This window comes from Xiphias gladius, chromosome 2 (genome assembly GCF_016859285.1).
Source record: "Xiphias gladius isolate SHS-SW01 ecotype Sanya breed wild chromosome 2, ASM1685928v1, whole genome shotgun sequence".
In the NCBI taxonomy this organism is placed as follows: Eukaryota; Metazoa; Chordata; class Actinopteri; order Istiophoriformes; family Xiphiidae; genus Xiphias; species Xiphias gladius.
Window position 1 is genome coordinate 276872 of NC_053401.1, and position 26919 is coordinate 303790.

Below are 26919 nucleotides of genomic sequence, written 5' to 3' on the forward strand. Positions count from 1 at the left end.
TCTACTTTAATTATTCACCATAGAAAATAGCTGGTGTGCATTAGAAACTCTTGGGCACTGGAAACTACCTGGGTTGGAGGATGTTGTGGAGTCACACTGGGATTGAACAGAAGGGGACAAAGACTTGCACCCTGAGGGGCTCAATCAGGTCGGACTCCTCGTGTATGTCCCTTTATGGACTGTTTGAGGATCAGTGAACGTGTTATTTGGAGATAAATCAGGCTCTGTTACCTCATGAAAGTGGCAGGCACATCGTCCCTGCAGGAACTCTTTGTATCGACCCATCGTGACGCTGAACGTGTCGATGGCCTCGTATCCATGATGCTCTGCTGCGGAGATGATGTTGTTGTTCTCTTTGTCGAGATCTTGGATTTCTCTCTGAAAGATCAATTTTTAAAAAAGAAAAAGAAAAACAGATCCGGTTTAAGATGGAGATATTTATAGGTTTTTAAGAGTTGTGACCACAGCTGCTGACTCGGAATAAAGCAGTCAGAATCCTACAGAAACGCGTTTCTGATTCAGTACCTCATAATTTTGTCTTAAAAAGTCAGCGTTTTGACCTGAGAGGTTGTAACTTTATCTTAAGTTTTTGTCTGAGGAGTCATGATGTCATCTTAAAATGTAAATCTCCAAATAGAAATAATCTTTTTTGTCATTATTTACACTTGGAAAACTCGGGTATTCTCACTTCGTCTTTCCTAATATTTCCTCTGTTTCATCCTTCCCTACTGAAAATGAGTTTTCACTGATTTGAGTTTCTGCATTTGAGCAGCGATGATGCTGATGTTGTGGCTCAGAGACAAATCTGAGCAGCTGGAGAATATTAACATCTGATTTCCCAGAGCTCCCTGCGTTTACCACAGGGAGCTCTGGGATTTTCGGCTCATAAAAATTTGATTTATCAGCGAATAAAAAAATAATTAGATCATTGTTTTATATGGGCGCAGATTCATGTTCAGTGATATTTCTACACTTCTCAGCAGTTAAGTGTGGACACAAGATGAAGACAATAATAAAAAGATGAGCTTTTAAATGTATCTGCATTACAGTGGACACGGTAACGTGCAGCAGTCGACAGGAACCTACCAGACTGAGAGATCTGATCCCGTCCACAGGAAGATGGAAGCCCATCCCCAAAGACTTCACCACCACCAGGATGTTACTGAGAGACTCTCTGAGGAGAAGCAGAAGTCACCGCCGCGTGTTGTCATAGTAACCACAGTCCTGACTTTGATGCCTGTGCTAGCCGGACGGTAAGATAACAGCTAATTCTTGCCATGAGTTGAGCCTCACAGGCAGCCTGTTTCTCACCTGGTCCCGACCCCCCGGCCTCTGCAGAGAACTAGAGAAACTGAATCTTTCCATCTCCATGAACTGAATCCAGGAAAATAAACTATATTCGTTTTAAGCTGTAGTCAAATATCCGTCCTGTGTACAGTTTGAAACGTCCTGACCCGTCACCACATGTAACAACGGCTAAGAGTCTAGTTTCCCCTCATGATCTCTTCCTGGACTCTGTGGAAACACATGCTCACCTGTCCAGCACCTCTCTGACTGTGCTCAGGTGATTGGTGTTGAGCCACTGGACTCCACCCACCACCAGCACCGTCAGGTTAGAGTTTGCCAGAGGCCGCGACCTGAGGGGACGGTAAAGAAAGAAACGTATGGATTTGTGTCAGTGCTCCCATAAAGTACACCTGCACCCCCCCGTGACCGCCCCATTCTGCTCTCACCTGTCGAGGAGCTGCAGCAGCGCCTGCCTGAATGTCGGCCTCTGCTTCTTCTCCAACCAGAACTGAGGATAATACGAGTAGCTGACCAGAGTCCGTCCCCCGTTCAGGTTTCCGTAGACCAGCGTGTCATGAGCTTTCCCCCAGTCCTCCAGACTGGAGTTCACCCGCTCCATCAGGAAGTACATCATCCCACGATTGGTCGAGTCGCCAATAAACAACACCTGAGGAGGAGGGACGATTCGACAGGTGAGTCACCTCCATCCTCAGGACACCTGTCCACATACCGGAGCTGATCTGAGAACAGTTTCACTGCTTTTTCTTCTTGTGGGACCAGTTTCAGTTCTTTCATTAGTTTTTTTTATCTTCTATGTTCTGTCCTCTAGGAAGGAGGAGATGAAGAACCACAGACAAGAAGGAATGAAGGAAGAAAGACAGGACAGCAAAATAAAAGAAAGGAGAGCAGAAAAGGGAAGGAAGAAAGGAAAGGAAGGAAGGAAGAACTGACTGTTTAATGTCTGTAGTCTAATGTCAGGTCACCTGACCTCACCTGTGATCACATGACCTCACCTTCCTATCCGTCATACAGTCCTGCAGCAGGGGGCGGTCCACTAACAGGTGGTAACAGCCATCTGGTTGCCAGGCAACCTCCCTCCAATCACACGTCCTGTTGTCAGAACAGCTGAGACACGGAACCACCCACTGACCTGGTGAGACACAGCGGTGACAGACAGAGACAGGTGAGACAGAGACAGGTGACATGACACAGATGATAAAGCTGTAAATTCTCAGATGTAACAGACTGAACAGAGACTGATCTGTTACTGAGGACAGGAAGTGACATCAGACCTGACACATGTCCTGAGCTGCAGGTCCGAAGTGGACTCTGAGACCCGATGAAGGGCTGAAGACCGCAGGACCGACTCGGCCGAACCAGCAGACCGCAGTCCTGAAACCAGAATACAGAGGACAGAGCAGGACTGAGGTTCGGTTTCCGTAGAGAAGACGGAGAGGACACAGTTGTCCTTCTCAGTCCAACTGTCACTTAAGACATTTTCAAGAAAACTATGAAGTTTTCAGTAAAAATTCAACTTTATGTAGTTGTGTCTCCTGCTAACTTCCTCCAACGTGAAGTAATACAAAGTTTTCCCTTCTGCTAGTTGCCTTTATGTAACTTTAATCTGGAACCACAAGGAACTCTCAGTTTCTAAACGAGCCCGAGCCGAGTTTTCATTTCTGTTCATTTACTCATTTTAGATCCCAGGATCAAAGACGCATCTGAGACTCCTCTGAGGCTCCTGTATGAACAAACCTCCATCGTGTCACCATCGCAGGTCTTCACGTTTGAATTTTAATTTGAACGCAATGCATGCTGGGAAGCGTATGCTAATGAAGTTTCTAAACAACTTGATGAGTTCAGTGAACAATCAGGTGGAAATTTAGTCGACTCATTAGCTCAAGTTAGAAGAATCAAACATGACTAGAAGTTCTGAATGTGATAATGTAACTGAAAAACTGATCTATTAAATTCAGTTAATGAAAGGGAGATTTAATGTAAAAGAGGATGATATTTCACAGGAGTCTGGTAGAAAGTAAAGATGACGTGTACTCAAACAAAAACCCGCGACCAGAACTTTTTCAGGAGATTTTAACGAATCAGGACTCGTTTGGTTTTTCTGCTGCAGCTCCGTTTGTCTGATGTGAAACATCACGTCCTCTCTTTTCCTCTCTGACCCATTTCTCTTCTTCTGTTCTAACTTTTAAATCAAAGCTTTCTTCTTCTTCCTCTTTTTCCCTTTGTGTCACAGATCTGTCGTTCCATCGTCGTCTTATGGTCAGAGGTCAGAGGTCAAATAAACTCAACCAGCTCGGCTCAGAGGCCCCGTGAGAGCCGCCACGTCTGGCCGTGAGTTCAGAGACACCACTGTCAAATACACTGTACCGACACACACACACACACACACACACCAACTCATTTTTCTTTGGGTCCTTTTCCGGCATAAAAACGGACCTTGTCAGGACCAGTAGTCCTTATGGGGACCAAAACCCCTATGAGTCCTAATAAGGCAAAACCTAATATCTGAGGTCCTAGTTAAGTTTCACAAACACACACACACACACACACACACACACACACACACACACACACAGACACACACACACTCACACACCCTCTTCTTCTTCTCCCGCTGCAGGTTTCGTGGCGGCCGCGTCACATTCCTCACTGCAGCGTCGCAGCTCACAACAAAGTGCAACAAGAAAACTTAACAGGGATTTTCTTGTTCGTACCTGAGCTCAGTGTAAACGCTCAAACAGACACGATGCTGGTCTGGGATCAGCCGCCGCCAGGCCATGAAAACACACCGACACCCAGTGAAAAACACCAAAAACACCGACGGCTTTCATCCTCTCTGTGTAAAGTCTCAGAGCTGCTGCCACGTAGAACGACGGAGACCACGCTTAAACCGCTTCTGCTGCAGCGATCCTGGAGTAAACAACTTTATTTCCAGATATTTATCCCGTATTGGATCACAAGTCACTTGCTTTTTTGTCAAACATCAACGCACACGTCTATAATATGAAGTACCAGTAAAACACCGTGAAAATACTCTGTTGCAGGTTAAAGTCCTACTTCAGTCAGAGTACACAAGTAGTAGCAGCAGAATCTACCCAGAATAAAAAGGTTCCTGTTCTTCAACCCTTCTGATCACAGTCATGACCCTGGTCTCATCTGGAAGGAAACTCCTTAAATTTTACAACCAAAAAGTCATAATGAAGATAAGAGACACCGAACCAAAATGTCGGAGGCACAGACTTGGTGGAAATCACTTTTATGTCTTTAAAAAGAGGATCGAAGGCCTGTGGTAGGAGAAAACAGTCTGGAGCCACAAGTCTGAACCACGTGACGTGAGGATCCTAAAAGACTTTGCACAGACAGAATCAGGAGACTTAGAGCGTAGAATTTGTCAGGGTTGAGTGAAGACAGAGTCCACTTCAGACCAGAACACACCTGAAGCAGCTCTACCAAGGCCGAGGTGGATTTTAAAGAGTTAATCCTGAGTCACAGAGGCTTCAGCAGCGTTTTACTGCTGGAGCTGCTTTTAGCTACGTCATAGACAGGGAGAGAGTTTAGTCCACTGGTTCCCAACCCGGGGGTCGGGCCCCTCCAGAGGGGTCACCAGGTGAACCTGAGGGGTCGTCAGATGATTCATGGGAGAGGAAAGAAGAAGAAGAAACACAGATCTAATTCACTGATCTGGATTCAGTTTCTGGACTTTTCTCTCACCTTTGATTTTTGGTGACACGTTGTAAAATTTGAAGAGTTCTTGAAATGAAACGTGAGACGTTCAGAGGAGAAAAGTCTGTTTGATAGAAGTGAAAACGCGATGATGAAATGGAAATACTCAGATTTGTCCTGAGGTACAGAGTAACTGTACTTAGTTACTTTCCAGCACTGCACGTACAAAAACCAAGGGAAAAACCATATGCTGCAACATTAATTGTACTCTCTCTAATTAAATATCTATGTGAAAATAAATAACACAAATAACGGCAGAAAAACCAGTGCTACCAGTCTAAAGTTCACAGAGAGCCTAAAGTTCCAGGATTTGTTGAACTAACTTTAATGTTTTGTGTGTGAAGAGCAAACTCAGTTTTGTTCAAGTGTTGATAAAACACAAGTTAGTTGGATAAATCCTTGGAGTGAAAAAGCTCATTATCCAGATAAACTTTATTTTATTTATCTGCTTTATGAAGTATGTGCACTACATTACACATCTCTCCTGAGACAGAGGTAATAACACTAATTAATTCAAATTTAAATGGGCAAAAAGTTTAGTTTCTTCTCACATGAGAACACAAAACACAAAATAGGAATTAAACACTGGAAAATGGTAGGACACAAATAATATACAATTAAATAAGATATAAGAGGACACGGAGAGAGAAAGACAAACACAAACCAACAAAGAAACCAACTAAAATGTTCTTGTGTCAAACCCAAAATGGGAAATAAACCACGTGTCTTTCAGTGAAAAGCTACGACTCAAATAATATAGAATTTAATAAGATCAGTGCTTAGATTCTTTGGCATAAATGAGGCTCACGCGTTGTCGGGGCCGACGAGCATTTAAAGAGAGAAAGTGAAGGTGTATCGAGAAACCAAACTGTTCGGAAACCTGGTAACATTATGAAAGAGTTGACTTCAGCTTCACCTTACACCAGACTCCGGTAACATATCATCATAACTTATATTCAACCAACTCTAGAAACAGCAGAAACACACAGATCTGCATATTTAAATTCAGGCGTCAAACATTTTAAAATAATTATATTTTAAACTTTTGAACTTGTGACTTTAGCTGTGAAATTAAGGAAAACTGATAAATTGGTATTTTCATGTATGAGCAGAGTATAAAGATTTATGTTTAGGTATATTCACGTTTTACGTTTATTAATTAGATGGTTTTGTTTACTCAGTGACGTGTTTCTGATATAGGTTGATATACAGTATATTTATATATATTTTGGAGCTCAAAATAAAATTTGAAGAAAATAAAATCTGTCATCCTTGTGGAAAATGATTTTATTTATTTTTCAGCTGGGGGTTTGTGGCTGCCTTGGTTTTTATTTTTACCTTGATATATGTCTTACTTTATTTATTATCATTATTTCATTTTATTTCATGTTTTTTAGAGGGAGTCAGGTATGGATGTTCTGATTTGGGTTTATTAAAATGTGGGGCATGAAATATTCATTCATAAATAAATGAGAGCAAAAGATACTAAAAAAAGCAAACACACTTTGGCAAATTTTAAGAATAAGAAATGAGTCATAACATAAAAACACATCATGTAGAGCGATTAAATGTATGAAAATATAATCAAACTGTTAAATGAATCAATAAAGTGATGAATTTTGAAATAAAAAAAAAAATACCCAGAGAATTGTGTGGAGTTTGGCTTGTCAAAGATTTGTTGGGTGGGATTTGTGCTGGAGGAGGCAGGACTCTGTGTCTCTGTCCTTCAGATGTGATTATCACTCTGATGATGAATTGACTAAAGATGATTTTCATACAAAGTCAAATAAATAGAAACCAACGGAGAGAAGGAAAAGACTTTGGAAATGATGAGAAAGTGGAGGAATTAAAACTGTTTCTTGTGTCTCTGTTTACAGAGGAGGTTGAATATTCTCTCAACATGGATCCACGACCTTCGGACGGGAAACCTGGTAACATTAACCAAGAGTTGACTTCAGCTTCACTTTACACCAGACTCCTGTAAAACATCATCATCATTTATATTCGACCAACTCTAGAAACAGCAGAACAAAGATAAAGAGAAAATCCTCTGATTTGATCATCATCATCTGATCTGACCTGATCTGACTGCCGGCCCCTTTTTGGGAGACAGAGTGAGAGACTTGCTAAAAAAACTAAAACCCATGAGCGAGTGGACCTCGTGGAGTGAGAGCAGAGGATGGATAATCAGGAATTCCCAGCTGCAACACAAACACAGAGAAACACTCCAGTTGTTCTGCAGAGAGACCGAAACTGTGAGAAACAAAAGACTAAATCTGATTTTGCTCTGATTCAAGACTCTGTTCCAGTTATGTGAAGAACAATGAGGCAAAATGAAGACGACAAAGACTCATCTGTCTGCTCCCTTTAAAACGTCTCATCCCATGTCACACTACAACTTTCACTTCTTTCCTTTCCTTCTTTCCTTCCTTTTCTCTTCTTCTTCTTCTCTTCTCCTTTCCCTGCCGTGACCGGTGATTTCCTGTCCTTCAGATGAGGTTTGGCGTCATCTGTCAGAAACGGGATTAAGTTAAATGTCTGCAGGTTTGTTATCTGACAAACGTGTGAACGGAGGCGAGAAGAGGTCAAAGGTCACCGAGTTTCTGCCAAATCGTTTCGCTCTGTTTAACGGAGGAATGAAGCAGCTTCACCTTCACACACAAACATCTTTTATCCCACAGCGTTGACTCTCAGGATGAAAACAGAGGGTTTTCTTGATTCTCAGTCAGTCCAATTGTTGGGGGTCAGGATCACACTGGGAGGGGTCACAGCTTCGTTAAAGCTCGACGAGGACTAATCAGAGTGAAGCTCAGAGTCTCAGGCCTGATGTTGTCCTGTATTAGTCCAGCAGCACAAAGTCTGTTTTCAGTCTGTGTGTGAAAACAGACTGAAAACAGACCGAAGCGTGAAGAGAGGAAACCATCAGGTCTGTGAGGAGCCGTGAGGAGGCTGGAACCTTCCTCACATCAACACACGGAACCAGCAGAAAGGTCAGGTTTCCATCACGTTCTCCATGTGGTTCTCCATCACCTTCTTCACTTTCATCCCTGCTACACAGACACAGACTGTGCTGAACCCTCTCCTCTTTACTGATGTTCCGTTCTAACACGTTTTTAGAAGAATATCAACTCTAGACAAAAACAGATCACGTTAATTTAACCTAAAAATGTAGTTGCTGGACATTTAAGTCCTGAGTAGCGTCTACAGGTTTTTCTTTCAGACACTGAGACAGTGAGAGAGTGAGCACTTTGGTTCAAACTGAAGGTGTAACTGTATAGTGATGTGCTGCAGACATGAGGTATCACATTAACACAGGTAATGAGATTCTCTCACACACACACACACACACACGCACACAGAGTGTGTGTGTTCAGTCACAGTCATGAACTTCAGAGGTTTCATCAGATAAAAACTTCAATAACAGAGACAGGAAATGAAGACAAGACTAATCGCATACATTAGACATCAGTGTAACATGACACCACACACACACACACACACACACACACACACACACACACACACAAACACACACACGCGCACACACCTGTAATTCTCGTCGATCGCTGTGGAAATTCAAAAGTTTTTGTGTGTCGGTCGATCTGTGACACGTTAAATCTACTTTGATTCTGGAAAATAATAAAACACGTGAATGTGAAAACAGAAACTCGGTGTGAACTGCTCCTGTGAGAGTGAAACTTTAAACACACACATACTTTTCATATTTCTGCATCCGACGTTTTCATCAGTTTGTGTTCAGCAGCTTTTAGCCTTTATTTTCCTGCTGCTGAGTTCAGATCCACAGTCAGCTCCTCTTTCAGTCTGGAAAAACATCCAGACCGAGATCTTCAGATCTTTGCAGTTTTGTAAATGTACAGGTGCCGATCAGTTTTCTCTGCCGGCCATCAGACTTTCAGTCAGAGCCCTTACACGATAAACCTCCATAGAGGAGCAGAGAAAATCCTCGGGTCCAGCCGGATCTGAGATGCTGTAACTGATGAGAGGAGGAGAGGCCTCGGCAGGGTTTCCACAGCTGAGACGGCCGATGTCAGGACATTAAAGCCAAACTACTGCTTGAATTTGGTTAAAAAATATTGGTTATTCAGTCTGAAACGATGAGTCTGAACTCAACATTCACAGGAACAACAATCACGTGTTGTTGGGTCCATGAAAATAAAGAACAACCGGCGAGTCGTGATCAGCAGAAAATAACGACAGAAAACCAGCTGAGAGGTGACGTGAGGAACGTGTCACAGTCCACAACGCACAGGAACCCGCTCTGTGAACCCTACGCCACGGTGCAGATGCTGAGATCCTGGATCTGGTCCATCTGGATCATCAGCAGAGATCAGATCAGGACTCAGAGTCTCAGGCCTGATGTTGTCCTGTATTAGTCCAGCAGCACAAAGTCTGTTTTCAGTCTGTGTGTGAAAACAGACTGAAAACAGACCGAAGCGTGAAGAGAGGAAACCATCAGGTCTGTGAGGAGCCGTGAGGAGGCTGGAACCTTCCTCACATCAACACACGGAACCAGCAGAAAGGTCAGGTTTCCATCACGTTCTCCATGTGGTTCTCCATCACCTTCTTCACTTTCATCCCTGCTACACAGACACAGACTGTGCTGAACCCTCTCCTCTTTACTGATGTTCCGTTCTAACACGTTTTTAGAAGAATATCAACTCTAGACAAAAACAGATCACGTTAATTTAACCTAAAAATGTAGTTGCTGGACATTTAAGTCCTGAGTAGCGTCTACAGGTTTTTCTTTCAGACACTGAGACAGTGAGAGAGTGAGCACTTTGGTTCAAACTGAAGGTGTAACTGTATAGTGATGTGCTGCAGACATGAGGTATCACATTAACACAGGTAATGAGATTCTCTCACACACACACACACACACACGCACACAGAGTGTGTGTGTTCAGTCACAGTCATGAACTTCAGAGGTTTCATCAGATAAAAACTTCAATAACAGAGACAGGAAATGAAGACAGGACTAATCGCATACATTAGACATCAGTGTAACATGACACCACACACACACACACACACACACACACACACACACACACACAAACACACACACGCGCACACACCTGTAATTCTCGTCGATCGCTGTGGAAATTCAAAAGTTTTTGTGTGTTGGTTGATCTGTGACACGTTAAATCTACTTTGATTCTGGAAAATAATAAAACACGTGAATGTGAAAACAGAAACTCGGTGTGAACTGCTCCTGTGAGAGTGAAACTTTAAACACACACATACTTTTCATATCTCTGCATCCGACGTTTTCATCAGTTTGTGTTCAGCAGCTTTTAGTCTTTATTTTCCTGCTGCTGAGTTCAGATCCACAGTCAGCTCCTCTTTCAGTCTGGAAAAACATCCAGACCGAGATCTTCAGATCTTTGCAGTTTTGTAACTGTACAGGTGCCGATCAGTTTTCCCTGCCGGCCATCAGACTTTCAGTCAGAGCCCTTACACGATAAACCTCCATAGAGGAGCAGAGAAAATCCTCGGGTCCAGCCGGATCTGAGATGCTGTAACTGATGAGAGGAGGAGAGGCCTCGGCAGGGTTTCCACAGCTGAGACGGCCGATGTCAGGACATTAAAGCCAAACTACTGCTTGAATTTGGTTAAAAAATATTGGTTATTCAGTCTGAAACGATGAGTCTGAACTCAACATTCACAGGAACAACAATCACGTGTTGTTGGGTCCATGAAAATAAAGAACAACCGGCGAGTCGTGATCAGCAGAAAGTAACGACAGAAAACCAGCTGAGAGGTGACGTGAGGAACGTGTCACAGTCCACAACGCACAGGGAACCCGCTCTGTGAACCCTACGCCACGGTGCAGATGCTGAGATCCTGGATCTGGTCCATCTGGATCATCAGCAGAGATCAGATCAGGACTCAGAGTCTCAGACTGACAGTCCCGCTCTGTTAAAGGAGACTGGTTTAACCTAAACACTATCACAGAATAATGCTGAGTGCTAAACAGCAGCTCAGGTAGAGAACCAGAACTACAGCCAGAATTAAGACTAGGACCAGAGTTAGAACCAGAATCAGAGCCAGGACTATAACCAGAACCAGAATCAGAATTACGACTAGAATCCAAACTAGAACCAGAACTAGGACTAGAACCAGAATCAGAACTAGGACTAGACTCATAATTAGAACTAGAATGAGAATACGAACTAGAACCAGAACGAGGACTAGAACCAAAGCTAGAACCGGAGCTAGAACCAGAACCAGAACCAAAACTGGGACTAGAATCAGAACCAGAACCAGAACCAGGGTTTAGGATATCAGCTTCACCAATGTCGTTAATAAAATCGCCGGCACCGCACCCTGACTCTGCTAACATTAGCCACCATTAGCGAACGCTCACACCACGGTCTCGCAGCAAAACACTGACTAAGACACTGACTAACCATGCGGTCCCCCGGGGGGGAGGACCCCATGCGATCCCCCGGGGTGGAGGACCCCATGCGGTCCCCCGGGGTGGAGGACCCCATGCGATCCCTCGGGGTGGAGGACTAGTTGGATGTGACGGAGCAGGTCTGACAGTGTGTAACTGTAAATCATGTGGAACTGCAGAGCTCAGTTCTCCGGTTGTTGGACAGACTCGATGGAGAAGACGAGTCGTAGAGGAAGAAATGAAGCTCGTCTTCAGGGTTTGTCCTTCAAATAAACAGTTTCATCAGAGGGATCAGGTTCTGTGTCAGATCATCATCCTCCTCCTCTTCCTCACTGCCTGCAGCTTCGTCATTACACTCTACAAAATGACAGGTTATCTAAACTCTGGCTGTTACGCTGTGAAGCCATACGCATCTGATCCTTGATGTGGACTCGGCGTTGTTGCCGTGGAAAACACGGCCACTGAGCACACACTGTGTTACCATGGAAACACCAGTCAACGAACGCAGATGCGATTTTTCATGCTTGAAGAATTGAAGTGTTTTCGAGAGTCGGTGGCCACAGTGTCTCTCGCGTTGGACGCTGATGAATAAACATCGACCACCAGCCGTTCGTCGGCAGACAAACGTCTCACACGGAGACAGAAAAGACACGGTGGCTCCGAGGTCCAGAGATTCATACTGGGATCCTGCTTCTGTACTGGGCTGCAGAGAAACAGCTAATTCTTCTGACTGGATTTTGGATTGGATGTTTTATCAACGATTTGAAATGAAACTTCTGTGCTGACCATTTCAACATCATCTCTCCTCCTCAGCATCACTCTGAGCTTTTAAACTGATGGCCTAAAAAAGCGTCATTAAACGTGTGTCCTCTCATCAGCTGTGTGGGTGTGTGTGTGTGTGTGTCTCAGTCTGACGTAATGAACGGACGGACGGCAGTTTTCTTCTTCTAAAAACCTCAGAACTGAAATGTGTCTGTAGCATCGAGCATCAGAAACTGTCACCTGCTCCAAGTTCATCTGTTCCTCTTTGGATTTAAATAATCACGTCATCACTCTCTTCCTGACACACTCTGGAAAGAGGCCTTCAGACTGTATTTTATTCAGGATGAAACTTCCTGTCATGTCTCACTGTGAGAACGTTTCTGTTGACCACAGTCGTTCCCGAACGGAGCAGCTGTTTTTAACTTGTTCCTCTGACCTGACCTGAAAGTTATTTTCCTACAGTGTGAATCTGCCGACAGCAGATACAGTTCGCTGTTTCATCTAAAGGACTTCTTGGTCAGTTCACACAGAAAAATATAAAAATATTTAGCGTTGATGGTCATTTGATAGAAGGTCAGTTAACAAAGATTAAGAATAAAAGCGGTTTTAGATTAACTCCAGGTGTTAATGGTAACAATAACCTTCCAAGTGAAACTGTTGCTGTGGAGGAGAACTCCGGTTCTCCTCCACAGTCAGCAGACAGCAGGAGGACAGGGAGCAGACGTCAGAACAGTTTTTAAACTGGTCACCTTGAAAGCTCTGAACCCGACCTCCACACGTCCATCGTTACGACCATAACCAGTCAACTGCGTGCGTAGAAATGATCGTTCTGTCAGTAACACTAATGAGGGTTTAACCTTTAAATGTGCCTGACCTGGATCTGAAGTTTCTTCCACCTGACTGGTCTGAAAAAAAATCCCTCAACAAGGAACAATTATTAATCTTTTTTTTTCTTTCAGGTAGAAACATGTTGTAAATGTTGTTGGTACAGTCACATGTCGTTTAACACTCTGCAGAACACCAGTAGCAGCCGGAGTTGAACTTATAGGAAATAATCAAAGTTGATCAGAAAAACCACAGTCAGATGTTTCTAGGGCCGTAGTCAACCAGAAAAAAAATCGTACCTACTCTTCAACCAATCGATCGGTCGCAGGGAAGAATACCCTGCGCGTTATCTCTGGATGAACTAAATCAGCCACCGTGCCCCGAGTGCACTCTGCCTGGCAGCTGTATTAGCCTACATGAGTATCATGTTAACCTGATTATTTTATACTGAAGTGATAACAGCAGCCTCAGAGCTGACCAGCGATCGACCACTCAAAGCCTCAAGCGTTAAACAGGAAGTTCAAAGTTGTGTTTTACCAACACCCCCCGTCCCTCCCACCGCCGCAGTAAATAACGGATTAGTCCTGGAGGCTGTTGATGTGGCGCTTTGCTCCTTATGAAGGTAACGTAATGAAAGAGACGGCGAGCGTATCGACCGGCCAGTCGACGGGTCGACCGGGAGACTACAGCCGCAGATATTTCCTCAAACCGTTCAGTATGGTTGGCCGTTGTTTAGGGGTTAGTCTACGGCTTGGTTTGGTTCTGTCATAAAACAACCTGCACATAACACGTGTAAACTCAAATAGTGGCTACAACAAAGACAGAAAGAAAAAGACAGATTCAAACCAACATCAAACATGACACATGCAGAGTGAACGAACCGAACTCTAAACTAACTAACTGGATAGAAACGCTCACAGGTCCACAGTGGACCTGCAGCTACGATCTACATTAACCAGGAGACCGGGCGAGTCGGGCTCGGCTCTAAGTGGGTTATCACCTCTGATTAATGAACAAAGTCGACCCACAGAGAGCACCTGTTGTGTACCTGTGCTCAGCAGACAGCTGCAGCTTTCATTTACCTTCACATGACAGAGCTTCAAAGAACAGACCCCACACTGCATCAATGGCCTCTCTGTTCTCCAGGGGCCCCGCTGACCCCCCAGCAGGACGAGCGGACGCCTACTCTCTTCATCCGTCTCATCTAATTGAGCCCTACAGGTGGATCACAGGTGGATCGCAGGTGGATCGGAGAGGACAGGTGAGGGAGGGGATGAAAGTATGAAACTTCAGAGGCAGAAGAAGAACAGGACAGACTCAGAGGACCACTTCTAAAACACTCACGCCTCCATTTTACCTGAGCAGAGAGTTAGCTCATCTCACCACGGCCCAAAACACAGCAGCCTGGAGTGAATTTGGTTTCACTTCCAACACTTTTCTTTCTCACCGTTTCCCAGAACATGTGGTTCTGTTTTCCGTTCTAATCTAACGGGGATGCATGTAGAGACAGTGTAAACCAAAGGGTATAAATCAGATTTGGATCTTAGCCACTTATGAGACACAAGACGTGACAGAATGCAGATCCATACGAAGTGAAAAATATTTACAAGTGTCTGAAAAGATCGTCGCTCTCTAATCTTCAGTCTCAGCCATTCAGAGCCGCTTTTTCCATAAAGTTAAATACTGTCGAAACATTTATTCTGATGTTTGCATTTTAAAAGATAAAAACACATGTTTTTGTTGTGTGTACATATGCAGACAATTTGGAAAAACTCAGAAACCCCAAATATTTGGACCGAACCGACACACTGTTCATCACTCATCGTTTGTTCCTTTTGGACAAGACAATAACAAATGAGCTGAGTCTGAGGAAGCTTCTGTCCATGACGATACAAACAGGAGTCTGTGGCTTTTCTGTTTTGTGGGACTTGTTCAACTTTTCAAAACCCCTCCAACCAATGGGCCTATTTCCCCCAGGAGGCCGCAGTGTGAGGCAACCATATTTCAAATGTCCAAGCATCACGGACATTAGCAGAGGTAAATCTCATTATATGCAGAAAACCTCCTGTTGATCATCTCAGACCACACAAGGTCAGCACCGCATGTACTGGACGTCCTTCACACTTTGAGGAAATATCTGTTTTTGAAGTGAACGAGTGTGTGTGTGTGTTTGCGCGCAGTCCTTCAGCAGTAACACACAGTGTGAACGTGTTGTAGGAAAACACTCAGCAGCTGCTGGAGTCAAAGCAGCAACAGAAGGGAAGCATTAAAGCCCAGCAACCGCGTCTCTCTGCAGACCGACAGGAATGCAGATAAATTCAACCCTCAGCCCCGTTTCTGTTTAACAGCTTCACGTCCTCACATCCACACTCAAACTTCATCTTTCATACAAAGCAGAAAAAACGTCGCCGCTGTTCACTGCAGGTTGTTCCAACACACACACTTTCTTCACATCCACCTTCTCTTGTTAGCTAACACATTTATTCAAGCAGGGCTGTGGGGTGACTGATGTACAGCTCCTCTCTGTGGTTGGGCTGAAACGTTGCAGTTCACCGGGGCTGGGCGATAATCTGATGGACTTTTAAAATCGTGTTTAGTTTCCTCGATAGAAATGACAGATAATGCGTTTGCATCTTTACCGTTGTACGAGGAACTGCGTCCTTTACGGCTGCATCTTTAATGACGGTTTTCTTTTAGGAGAATATTAACTACAAATACAAATTTACTTCTCCCATTTAGTTTTATTCAGAGAGTGTAGCTGTCTCACTGCCTCCACCTGTGTCCATTTCTACTTCTTACATACTTAATTTGTATTAGTTCTATCTTATTATCTACTTTCTGCTCTATTCATAACTAGGCAAATGATGAAGACAGCAGCTGATGTGAAGACACCGTCATCAGGATGAATTAAACCACAAGAAAATGTAACAAACACAAAAAATTAAAATGATTTTTATGAGACATGATTTAAAAAGCCCCCTCAGCCCCCCCTACCCCCCCCAACCACGATTTATCTGTTCTTAGATTGGTACCAGCAGCGGAAAGTTTATCCTGAGCACAGATGTCGAGTGATTAAAATCTCCAGGGTTCGTCATGCTCTGATGAGCAGGAAGCTAATGAGAAGATCATCTAAATATCATCATGATTGGGACTGACTGGAGCTGATGCAGACTCACGCTTGAGCTCTGCTGCAGAGGTTGTTTGTTTATGTTATGTGAGGAGACTTAACAATTTAAGGGAAACGAGGTGAACGATGCCGTGAACAGCCAGCTGAGCCAGCGCTCTGTTCCTGCTACTCTCAGAAGCAAAGTCTTCTGACAGTCTGCAGACCGCTCTGAGTCTGGGTCTACAGACCGTCCTGCTCCGAGTCTGAGTCTACAGACTACAGACCGTCCTGCTCTGAGTTTGAGTCTGGGTCTACAGACCGTCCTGCTCTGAAACTGAGTCTGTGTCTACAGACCGTCCTGCTCTGAGTTTGAGTCTGGGTCTACAGACCGTCCTGCTCTGAGTCTGAGTCTACAGACCGTCCTGCTCTGAGTCTACAGACCGTCCTGCTCTGAATCTGAGTCTAAGTCTACAGACTGTCCTCCTCTGAGTCTGGGTCTACAGACCGTCCTGCTCCGAGTCTGGGTCTACAGACCGTCCTGCTCCGAGTCTGAGTCTACAGACCGTCCTGCTCTGAATCTGAGTCTAAGTCTACAGACTGTCCTCCTCTGAGTCTGGGTCTACAGACCGTCCTGCTCCGAGTCTGGGTCTACAGACCGTCCTGCTCCGAGTCTGGGTCTACAGACCGTCCTGCTCCGAGTCTGGGTCTACAGACCGTCCTGCTCCGAGTCTGGGTCTACAGACCGTCCTGCTCTGAGTCTGAGTCTACAGACCGTCCTGCTCTGAGTCTGAGTCTACAGACCGTCCTGCTCTGAGTCTACAGACCGTCCTGCTCTGAATCTGAGTCTAAGTCTACAGACTGTCCTCCTCTGAGTCTGAGTCTACAGAACGCCCCTCCTCCGAGTCTGGATCTACAGACCGCCTCTGGTCTGTACAGACCGCCCTGCTCCGAGTCTGGCTCTAGACCCCCCCCTGCGTCTGCTCTAGTCTGAGAGACCGTCCTGCTCTGAGTCTGAGTCTACAGACCGTCCTGCTCTGAGTCTACAGACCGTCCTGCTCTGAATCTGAGTCTAAGTCTACAGACCGTCCTGCTCCGAGTCTGGATCTACAGACCGTCCTGCTCTGAGTCTGAGTCTACAGACCGTCCTGCTCTGAGTCTACAGACCGTCCTGCTCTGAGTCTGGATCTACAGACCGTCCTGCTCTGAGTCTGAGTCTACAGACCGTCCTGCTCTGAGTCTACAGACCGTCCTGCTCTGAGTCTACAGACCGTCCTGCTCTGAATCTGAGTCTGTGTCTACAGACCGTCCTGCTCTGAGTCTTCTGTCTCTGCCTCTGTTACTGCAGCAGTGTTTCAGAGACAAAGGTCACGTCTGTAGAGTTTTGCTGATGTTCTCTGAATGTTAATCAGCTCAGTGAGCTTTAACTGTGTCCATGTTTTCCTCCAAAACCGAAAAACCACAACACATTTACAGTCCAAGCAGAGATTTGACCAAAGAGTGTTAGAGATTTTTAAAACACACTTTTTATCTCAGAATTATGACATCACATCCTCCCCAAAGCCCAGCAGCCAATAGGAAAGCAGATGACCTACCTGCACAAAGCTGCATATCACATGATCTCCAAACATGGGCAGGCTTGGTCGGCTCTCGCGGTACATGTGGACGGTGTAGATCGTCATGACGACGGGCTCATGACGGTCGGCGTCATCCGTCACCAGGATGCTGATCCTGCTGTTGCCCAGACCGACTGGGTAGTTCGCCATCCTGAAGACAAAAAATTTAAGTGAGGTCTGGGGTCAGGGGTCGGGGGTAGGGGGTAGGGGGTCAGGTCCTGGTCCCACCTGGGTCCTCGGTGCTCGTCCAGGTGGACCCGGCAAGCCGAGCTGAAGGGCTCCGGCCGGATTCGAACTGTCACCGTGTCAAAGGTCACCTCGGCATGGTACTCTTTCACCCAGGGGTTGAAGGGGGGAGTCAGGGTGAGGGGGGGGTCGGTGTAGATCTGTCTCAGGTGGGGGTCCACACAGGGACCTGAAAGACAGAGACATCAACCAATCACAGGTCTGGATGGCAGAGCGGGTGTCAAGGTACCACTCTGTGTTTTTTGCTCACTGGGAACCTCCTTGTGCTGATGAAGACCACGTGAAGCGATCAGAAGCTCCTCAACAGCTACTAAATGGACTTTACTTAAAATGGATTTTTCAACAGAACATGTAAACAGGTCTGAAAATAACGGGACAAAAAAACCTTTTCCTGTGTTGAGGAGTAGAAAAGTTGTGCGTCTGCTCTTGTCTCCGGTGTAAAACCAAGTTAATGTTAAACACGTGGATTTTTTCCTTATGTATTTTGTGTCTCGTACTTGAGTTTAGTTTCGGGGACTGAGCTCGTCGTCGTAGCGCTGCACTCTACTGCAGGAAACTGCAATACAAAGTAAAAGCACTGAGCCAAACGTTCGCTACACTTCAAAATAGAGTTCAAAGGTTCAATTTATTCATCCATAGAAAATGGAGATGACAGAGCTCCTGATAAAACAGGGCTGATCAACAACACACGGGACCTGAACAGTCAGAAAATGAAACTACGTTTCATACGAGAAACCCACAGACCCGCTGAAAACGGACCCAGGACTGGACCACAACCCACCAGTTGGGAACCACTGCTTTGGTCTGTTGGTCTGGTGTGAGCAGCAATAAATCCTGTTGTTGTAGATGTTGTATCGTACGGATGGAGTCAGTGTCTCACCTTTACCTGCAGCTCCTTCCTGTGAAGAGGACACAGCTGACTCCTGATTGGCCAAAGCCTCTGTCTCATCACTTCTGCCAGAAACAGGAAACTCGTCAGTCACCAGTCATTTCTCAACAATAACTCTGGGAATGAGTCACAGACTGTTGGAGGAGGGAATTATGGGATGTTTCTGGATTCATTCCTCACCTGGAGCTGAGGTTTCTCTGGAGCTCGTAGTAACGGCTGATCCTGATCAGGAGATCAGAGACGCTCAGAGGACCGGAGGTGGAGCAGGAGGAGGTGCTGGGATACAGCTGCGGAGAAAAAAACCCATAGCATCAGACCAGGACACCCTAATAAAGACCCTCGATTCCCTCACTCACTCTGGAGTTCAAGACGTTTCTATGAATTTTAGGGTTGGAGCTTGTGTAATGCAGAATCGTGCCCGTCGGTGAGGGGTGGGGGTCGGGGGTGTGTTGGTGTACAGTGCCCCCCTGCGGTGCGTCGTGTGCTGCGGGTGCTGCAGCAGCGCCGCCCCCCAGGCGTGAGGTGTATTTGAGTTGGGTTTTTTTGCTGTTTGGTGCCTGCCGTCCATAATATCCTCTCTTTTACCATTTCGGGTTTTCCAGGTGGTTTCCTGTAATATTTTGCAGAGTCCTTTGGGAACCTGTCTGTCTGATCTGTTTGGACTCAGACAGAAGCACTGAAGCTCAAATCCAGCAGCACGTAAAGAGTCTGTTACTTTCCAGAGTGAGACTGATTTCGTCCTGTCGTGTTGTAAGAAGTTCTCTCTGAACAGAATGTGTGTGTGTATCTGAAGAACAAATGTAGGTTTTATGTATAGAACCAAGACTTCAGTTCTGGTACGAATACTGCGTACACCAGACTGACCCTGGCAGTTACTGCAGTATTTAGTTACATACAGCGTGGTACGAGGTCACAGTCGTAGTAATATATATGTGTCTTTTTACCAGTTGAAAGGCTGAGGGCATCGTCATCTGTCGCTGAAACTGAAGCAGAAGAAGAAACTCATCCTTTGACAAACACAGGCCGTGTGTCCCTCTGCAGCCACCGTACTGATGACACAGACAGAGAGGATTATTCAAACCTTCCGGAAACTCGACTGAAACAAAAACCACGTTCACATCGTCCAGTATCTGCATGAGAAGAACAAACAGCAGTGACACTGTTTTGTTTTTTTAAACTGAATTTGGACCAATGTAGATTTCATGACCGTGTTTTCTTCACAGAATCTTTTCATGAATTTAAAAATTTCAAGAATCTTTGAAGAAGATTTGAAATGAAAGGTGTTTCAGTGAATATTTGTTACTGTGTAATCCGCAGGAACGTTTTTCGAAAAAGTCATTTTTCTTGGGAAAGAAGCCCTTCTCCCGTGAGCAGTGAGATAAACTCTCTGGCTGTGAAGAGCAAATCATTAGAAAGAAGTATTTTCAACACATTTAAAGATGATTCCAGTTTCTCCTCAATGTGGCAGTAATCCTGATATTTCCTACAGAGGCCATTTTCTACATTATTTAGGATTAAAATCATTTTCTACAAACCCGCCAAAGTGGTGGGAGGAATTAAACCCGTTTCCATCCAAGATCTGGACTAGAAAACTCTGATACCTGCGAAACTGACCTGAGACCGGGACATATTTCATCTATTTAATATTTCAGAATCAGATCTTTTTCTTTTTTAAAATAAAAATAAGCTTTGAACACAGTGACGCTTCTTCAGATACAAGATGGAGGAAGAGGAGGAAGAGGAGCAGGATTTAACTGCGGGATTTTTGCTGTTAAACTGATCATTTTAACACACAGGTTGCGTCCAGTGATCTGAGCGAGCTTCAGTCAACAAGTGGAACTAAATCCCGCAGAGGAAATTCATCAGCCTGAGTTAGTTTATTGTAGTGGAGTCTCACCTGTCTCCCCTCTGTCTGTGTCTCTGAGGACAGGTGTGTGTGTGTTGTCAGCAGGAAGTGCAGAGTGTCCTCCAGGATCAGGTCTTTGGTGATCTGTCCGTCAAACGAGTCTTCACTCAGAGCAGAAAATGTTAAATCAGTGTCCACCTGAAGAGACAGAGACAACTGTTAAATCAGTGCCCACAAAGAGATCAGTCTGCAGCGAGAGAGGAGCTGCTGGGGACACAGTGACCTCTGGTGGACGTTTACCTGCAGCTCAGCTGAGGAAAAACCTTTTTCATTTCTGTCTGAAGAAAACGTGAGGATTTCAATTAATCACAAAAAGAGGTCAGAAAAGAAGAAAAGAAAGGGGGAAAGATTAGGAAAGGAAAGGAAAGAAAGGAGGGAAAGGACACAAAGGAAAGGAAAGGAAAGGAAATGAAAGGAAAGGAGGACATTTGGAAGAAAAAGGAAAGAAGGAGATAGGCAAGGGATGGAAAGAAAGAGGTGCAGAAAGAAAGTTCAAGGTTGGTAAGGAGAGAGAGGAAACACAAGAACAGGAGGAGGTGGGAAAAGAAGGGAGCAAAGGAGGGAGGAGAGAAACGGGAAGAGGAGGAGATGAAGGAAAGAAGGAAACAGCTCAGCCTTCACGTGAGGAGGTAAAACATCCACAGCTCATTTCACAGTACCTGTCTGTCTGTCACCTGTCTGTCTGTCACGCTTCTGCCTGTCACCTGTCTTTTACGTGTCTGTCTGTCACCTGTCTGTCTGTCACCTGTCTTGTCTGTCTGTCACCTGTCTTTTACTTTTTTGTCTATGACCTGTCTGTCTGTCACTTGTCTGTCTGTCACCTGTCTTTTACGTGTCTGTCTGTCACCTGTCTTTTACCTGTCTTGTCTGTCTGTCACCTGTCTTGTCTGTCTGTCACTTGTCTTTTACTTTTTTGTCTATGACCTGTCTGTCTGTCACCTGTCTTTTACGTGTCTGTCTGTCACCTGTCTGCCTGTCACCTGTCTTTTACTTGTCTGTCCGTCACCTGTCCTTTACTTGTCTGTCCGTCACCTGTCTTTTACGTGTCTGCCTGTCACCTGTCTGCCTGTCACCTGTCTTTTACTTGTCTGTCCGTCACCTGTCTTTTACGTGTCTGTCTGTCACTTGTCTGTCACTTGTCTGTCTGTCACTTGTCTGTCTGTCACTTGTCTGTCTGTCACTTGTCTTTTACTTTTTTGTCTGTCACTTGTCTGTCTGTCACTTGTCTGTCTGTCACTTGTCTGTCTGTCACCTGTCTTTTACGTGTCTGCCTGTCACCTGTCTGCCTGTCACTTGTCTTTTACTTTTTTGTCTATCACCTGTCTTGTCTGTCACTTGTCTGCCTGTCACTTGTCTTTTACTTTTTTGTCTGTCACCTGTCTGTCTGTCACTTGTCTTTTACTTTTTGTCTGTCACCTGTCTTTTACGTGTCTGTCTGTCACTTGTCTGTCTGTCACTTGTCTGTCTGTCACTTGTCTGTCTGTCACTTGTCTTTTACTTTTTTGTCTGTCACTTGTCTGTCTGTCACTTGTCTGTCTGTCACTTGTCTTTTACTTGTCTGTCTGTCACCTGTCTGCCTGTCACCTGTCTTTTACCTGTCTGCCTGCTAGCTGTCACCCGTCTGTCACCTTTGTGATCACCTGTTGTGTTTGATGCTAAATAAAGTCAGGTGCTTCTCTGGTATCTGAACAGAAACACTGGAGTCTGTGTGTCCAGCTGTTTGAATGATGTGCTTGACTGATCACAGATCAGCCTCTAATAAACCCGTCGTGAATACAGCAGCCTGTTTGTTCTGTGGAACTGAACTCGTCACAGTGTTTATACCTGGTCTGTACCTGTGTAAAGAAACAAGACCACAGGAGACCTGAGGACAGAGCCGGGACTCTAATGATTACAGAAGACAGTGAAATGTCCCTCTCAGGCTCCCACAGTCCAGTGTCAAAAAGGGAAGGAGGTTCAGTTTACTGTTTTCTTAAAAGCTGGTTCCACTTTGGATCCGGTTCCCGGTCTGCACCACAGAAACCATGTCGGCAGCAGCGTCTCGGGGTTAACTGACCGTGTCTGACTTCGGTTAAACTGACGTCAGATCAGCAGGCGACGGTAAAGTCCGCGTGTCTGTGCTGCTGCTGTCTGTCTTCACACAAAGATTGTGAGTGAGAAGACACTTCACTCTGTGTTTGTGTAGTTCAGCAGAGTGGAGGCTCTTCTCTGCAGAGAAAATAAAAACGCTTTAAAATGCTGATCTGATATCAGACTGGGAGACTCTTAAACTGACACTTATCTCACGTCAGTTTAAGAATCTCCCGCTTCAACATTTTGCACAGCTGTGAATCTGCAGCTTCAGATCAGTTTCAGGTTTTCAACATTAAAAACTGTGAGTTTCTGATTCTCACGACAAAACTGATCAGACATCCGTGAGTTCTTTCACACTTTAGTTACAAATGTCGGAAGATAAAACTGATAAGATTCAACACCGGATTTTATCATCGAATTTAATCAAAACAGAAAACAGCAGAAAATCTGAGACTCCGGACAAACTGACACCAGACAACGAAAACAATTCATTAATTATTGAAATCGTTGATAGTCGATCGAGTAACTGAACATCTCTGTCTCCTTCAAAAAAAATGTGGAAGGATCAGTGAAGCTAAAGGTCTTTTTTCTTTAGTTTCCAGAGTTTGAATTCTCCACAGCTCATCAAAAACAAACTCCACATCAGTTAAAACAACGTTATCAGCAAGACACAGTGGAGGAATGATACAAATTAATTTATGTCCCGGTGACTTGAACAACTAACAACAAATGACCACAGAATGTGCTTCCTTTCAGACTCAGGAGCTCTGTGGTAGAACTACAGACTGACAGGAGACGAAACCAGCCAGTGTGACGTCAGTTTGTTTTCCTCGGTGTGTTTTTTTACCTCTTAAACATCCGTCACCTTCCTCCTTTTCAAACTAGGAGCACAACAGAAAGCAGCCGTGTCATATGTATTTTAACTATGTCAGGACCGAGTCATTAGCGCCTGGTGATCATCTTCATTTGCGTCACATTATCGGTCTAGAATTTTGAATTCAGCAGCAAAAGGCTTTTATTTTGAAGAAGGGCTGGCAGGTGTCACTGCTGAGTGGAAACCTCTTATCTCTACTGCGGTCAGGGAGAAAAACTGTCAAAGCAGCAAAGATGTGCACCGGACCCAGAGGTCTCACTCCGCATCAAAATGTTAGACGCCCAGAGGAAGGAGCGCTGATGATCAGGTTCTTCCTCAGCATCCCAACATCAACCCCAACATGCAGTCTGTCTCTTACCTGGACCACAACAGGTGTGATGGAGCCACTGAACAGCAGAGCGAAGGTGAGCAGCTGGTAACACAACACACACCTGGAACACACAACACCACTCAATAATCAATCAGTGAATCAGAATCAGAATAAACAACAGGGTCCCTCCCTGCTGCAGGTCGTCTCTCTGACTTCTGACACGTCCAGGTTCAATTTCCTGTTAAACTTTCAACATCTGACTGTAAAATAAGAAGAAAACAAGAACAGGCACTGTACCAGGGTCAGGACCCTCAAACACGTGAACCGGTTTTTCTTCTGTGTTTGTGTGAAAAAATGTGCTGAACGTCTCAAATGCTTCACTATTTCATCTTTCAACACCGGCAGATGTTCAAAAACTTAGGGGTAAAAAAACCAACAGTGGAGTAAAAGCAGATTGTATCAGAAACCAGACGCACCCATTTCAGCTCCCATCGTCATGTGGAGGTTCGACACCCAGCTCTTGTCCACATGAGAAACGTGTTTCTCAAAAGACTTAAAGGAGCTAAAAGTGTCTTATTTCTTCGGCTTTTCAGTTCAGACTACATGTTCTCTGCAGGAGGTTCTGAGAGGTTCTGGCTGATGAAACATCAGGACAGAATAAAGCCAGAGACGAAGAGACTGGTTCTGTAGCAGGGTCTGGACAGTGCTGCAGTTCTTCTCTTTTCCACACGGTGTCAGAGTCACTAAGCCTTTTTTTAAACAAGACACTGTTCAAGTTCAGCTTCTCCAGACTGTTTACAACCACCACTGCATAATAAAGAGGCTTTGTCCCGTCAAAGTAAAAGCCCAAGGTCCCTGCTTTAGAATCACATGCTTTTATTTGTCCAGTTTCAGGTAAAGAAATAAAAGGTGCGGTGATATTTCCTCTAGAGCCCGGCCAATTTATCAGTCGTGATTCGAGGAAACGTGTCATTCGACCCGGAACCTGTAGCAAAACGGTACACACCGTTTTCAGATTCACCGCTCCCCAGGTTTGGACAGGTGTGGACAGGTATAAACCAAAGGACTGAGTGAGAGTTGAATGCAACCCTACGAGTTCTAAAACTCAAGCAAAAACTGAATGTAGTGTGGTTGTTGGGAGCAGAGGACAGTCTGATTTTTTAGAAAACTCTTGAAACTTTTTGTCTGTTGTCTGGTCAGAGAGCTCGTAGTTTTTTTTACCTGTTGCCTGCTTGTTTCTTCGCGTCGGTCGACACTACGGCCTGCAGCACTTCACCTATCACCTGCTTCATCTGCCTCAAAGCCTGATGGGAGCTCATTGGTCCCAGCTGCTGCAGCAGGAAGTCCCTGAGCTGAGGGGGTAGGGTTGGGGGGGCAGCAACAGACAGGAAGAGCTTTGTTAAAGGCTCAGTTCACCCAAAATACTGAAAGACCGCAGACATTTCTTCAGTTCGGTTCGGTTCGGTTCGATTCAGTTCAGTTCAGTGTCTCCAGAACTGAGTAGACAGAGGTGTTCAGTGAGTTTTATTTTTTTACTAATGAACATCAGCTGGACACAAACACAGAGGAACAGTTCATTTTTCAGCAGGTTTCAGGTACATTCACACTGCAAATGAAAACAATGGAGAGAGAGAGAGAGAGAGAGAGAAGAACAAGACTAATAGAAACAGTAGAGTGTTAAACAGCGATTTCGCTCGTTTGATGCGTTTTATTTCCATCACTCTGTAGCTGAAGGCTCGGTGGGATCCTCTCCACAGCGTGCAGGTCACGAATCTTTACTCACAGAAAAATTCCTGGAGGGAAGGAGCTCAATCTCATATTTGAGGTTTTTTTAACCTCCGCAGAATTAGAAATATTTGACTTGGACATTAAACTTACTTAATGACATAACAAAAATATGAACATTTGTGTACGTTTGTGAGGATCGTTGGAGTTTAAAGGGCCTGTTGGTCGTCACTGATGATCTGACTGTGGTTTAAAAACAGGTTCACATGATCCTGAAGTGATTCACGGGGGCTTTACCTTCGTGGGTTGTCCCTTCACCTCCCGATTGGTCGTCACCACGCTGATGTCATGCAGGAATGATGTCAGCGGTCTGACTGAGGTCACCAGGACGTAAACATTCACCACGGCTAGCAGACCAGGGGGCGCGGCTCCGACAGGTGACCGACTGTCAGTGAGAAAGAAGGTGAGCACAGCGAGAGATGTCCAGACAGATGTCTATTCACCGTACATTTCATTATTCTGACAGGTGATCTGATACTCACCTGTCCTGAGGAATCTGCAGCTTCTGACCGGTCGATGCACAGGAGTATGGCTTCATGGGTAAATCTGATCCTGAGAGGAGGAATCGAAGACACAGAGACGGGTAAATATGAACACACCTGAGTCTTCCAACGGTTTGCTGCTTCTTTAGTCATGGAAATATTTCATGTTCTAGAGATTTCAGATTTTAAAGCAAAGTTTTAACTCTCTTTAAGAAAAACAAAACCTGAAGGTTGACTTGGACTAAATGAGCTGTGTGAGGAACATCACTGAACATCTTCCTGTTCCGACCCCCGTCTGTTCTGCTGTCCACAAAAAGAATGTAACTCCGTTGTTTTAATGTTCGCTGGGTCTAAAATAGTCTTTACTCACCTTTTTCCTTTAAAACGTGAGAATAACCTGCTGACACAGTGAGAGTCCACTTCAGTAACCCACCTCTTTAACACTGTTTCTGAACCTGTAGCAGACTTCTCTCTAAACTCACTACAAAGAAACCAGCTCTTCAGACTCACCTGTCAGGTGTGAGTGAACGTAGAAGTGACAGAGACCTCCACCTGCATCAGAGAAGGCCTCCATCAGCCCAGGAATCAGGTTCACCTGAGGA

The 26919-nt window shown here is 44.9% G+C and overlaps 1 protein-coding gene across 4 annotated transcripts in view; it reads right to left on the reverse strand.

Moving 5' to 3' along the window:
* cped1 (cadherin-like and PC-esterase domain containing 1) overlaps positions 1-26919 on the reverse strand; it is a 44322-nt gene that overhangs the window by 3352 nt on the left and 14051 nt on the right. For 3 of the 4 annotated variants that reach the window (XM_040151564.1, XM_040151574.1, XM_040151575.1), the window contains exons 4-20: positions 26828-26912; positions 26318-26387; positions 26073-26220; positions 25272-25402; positions 24099-24171; positions 20785-20931; positions 19832-19936; positions 19068-19174; positions 18879-18952; positions 17981-18167; positions 17732-17903; positions 2580-2679; positions 2301-2437; positions 1734-1954; positions 1536-1637; positions 1087-1174; positions 232-378 (exon numbers count right to left, since the gene is read on the reverse strand). In XM_040151564.1, coding sequence (XP_040007498.1) covers positions 232-378; positions 1087-1174; positions 1536-1637; positions 1734-1954; positions 2301-2437; positions 2580-2679; positions 17732-17903; positions 17981-18167; positions 18879-18952; positions 19068-19174; positions 19832-19936; positions 20785-20931; positions 24099-24171; positions 25272-25402; positions 26073-26220; positions 26318-26387; positions 26828-26912 — 2094 coding nt within the window. The remainder of the gene's footprint in view (positions 1-231; positions 379-1086; positions 1175-1535; positions 1638-1733; positions 1955-2300; positions 2438-2579; positions 2680-17731; positions 17904-17980; positions 18168-18878; positions 18953-19067; positions 19175-19831; positions 19937-20784; positions 20932-24098; positions 24172-25271; positions 25403-26072; positions 26221-26317; positions 26388-26827; positions 26913-26919) is intronic. The other variant, XM_040151571.1, reaches the window with a different exon arrangement.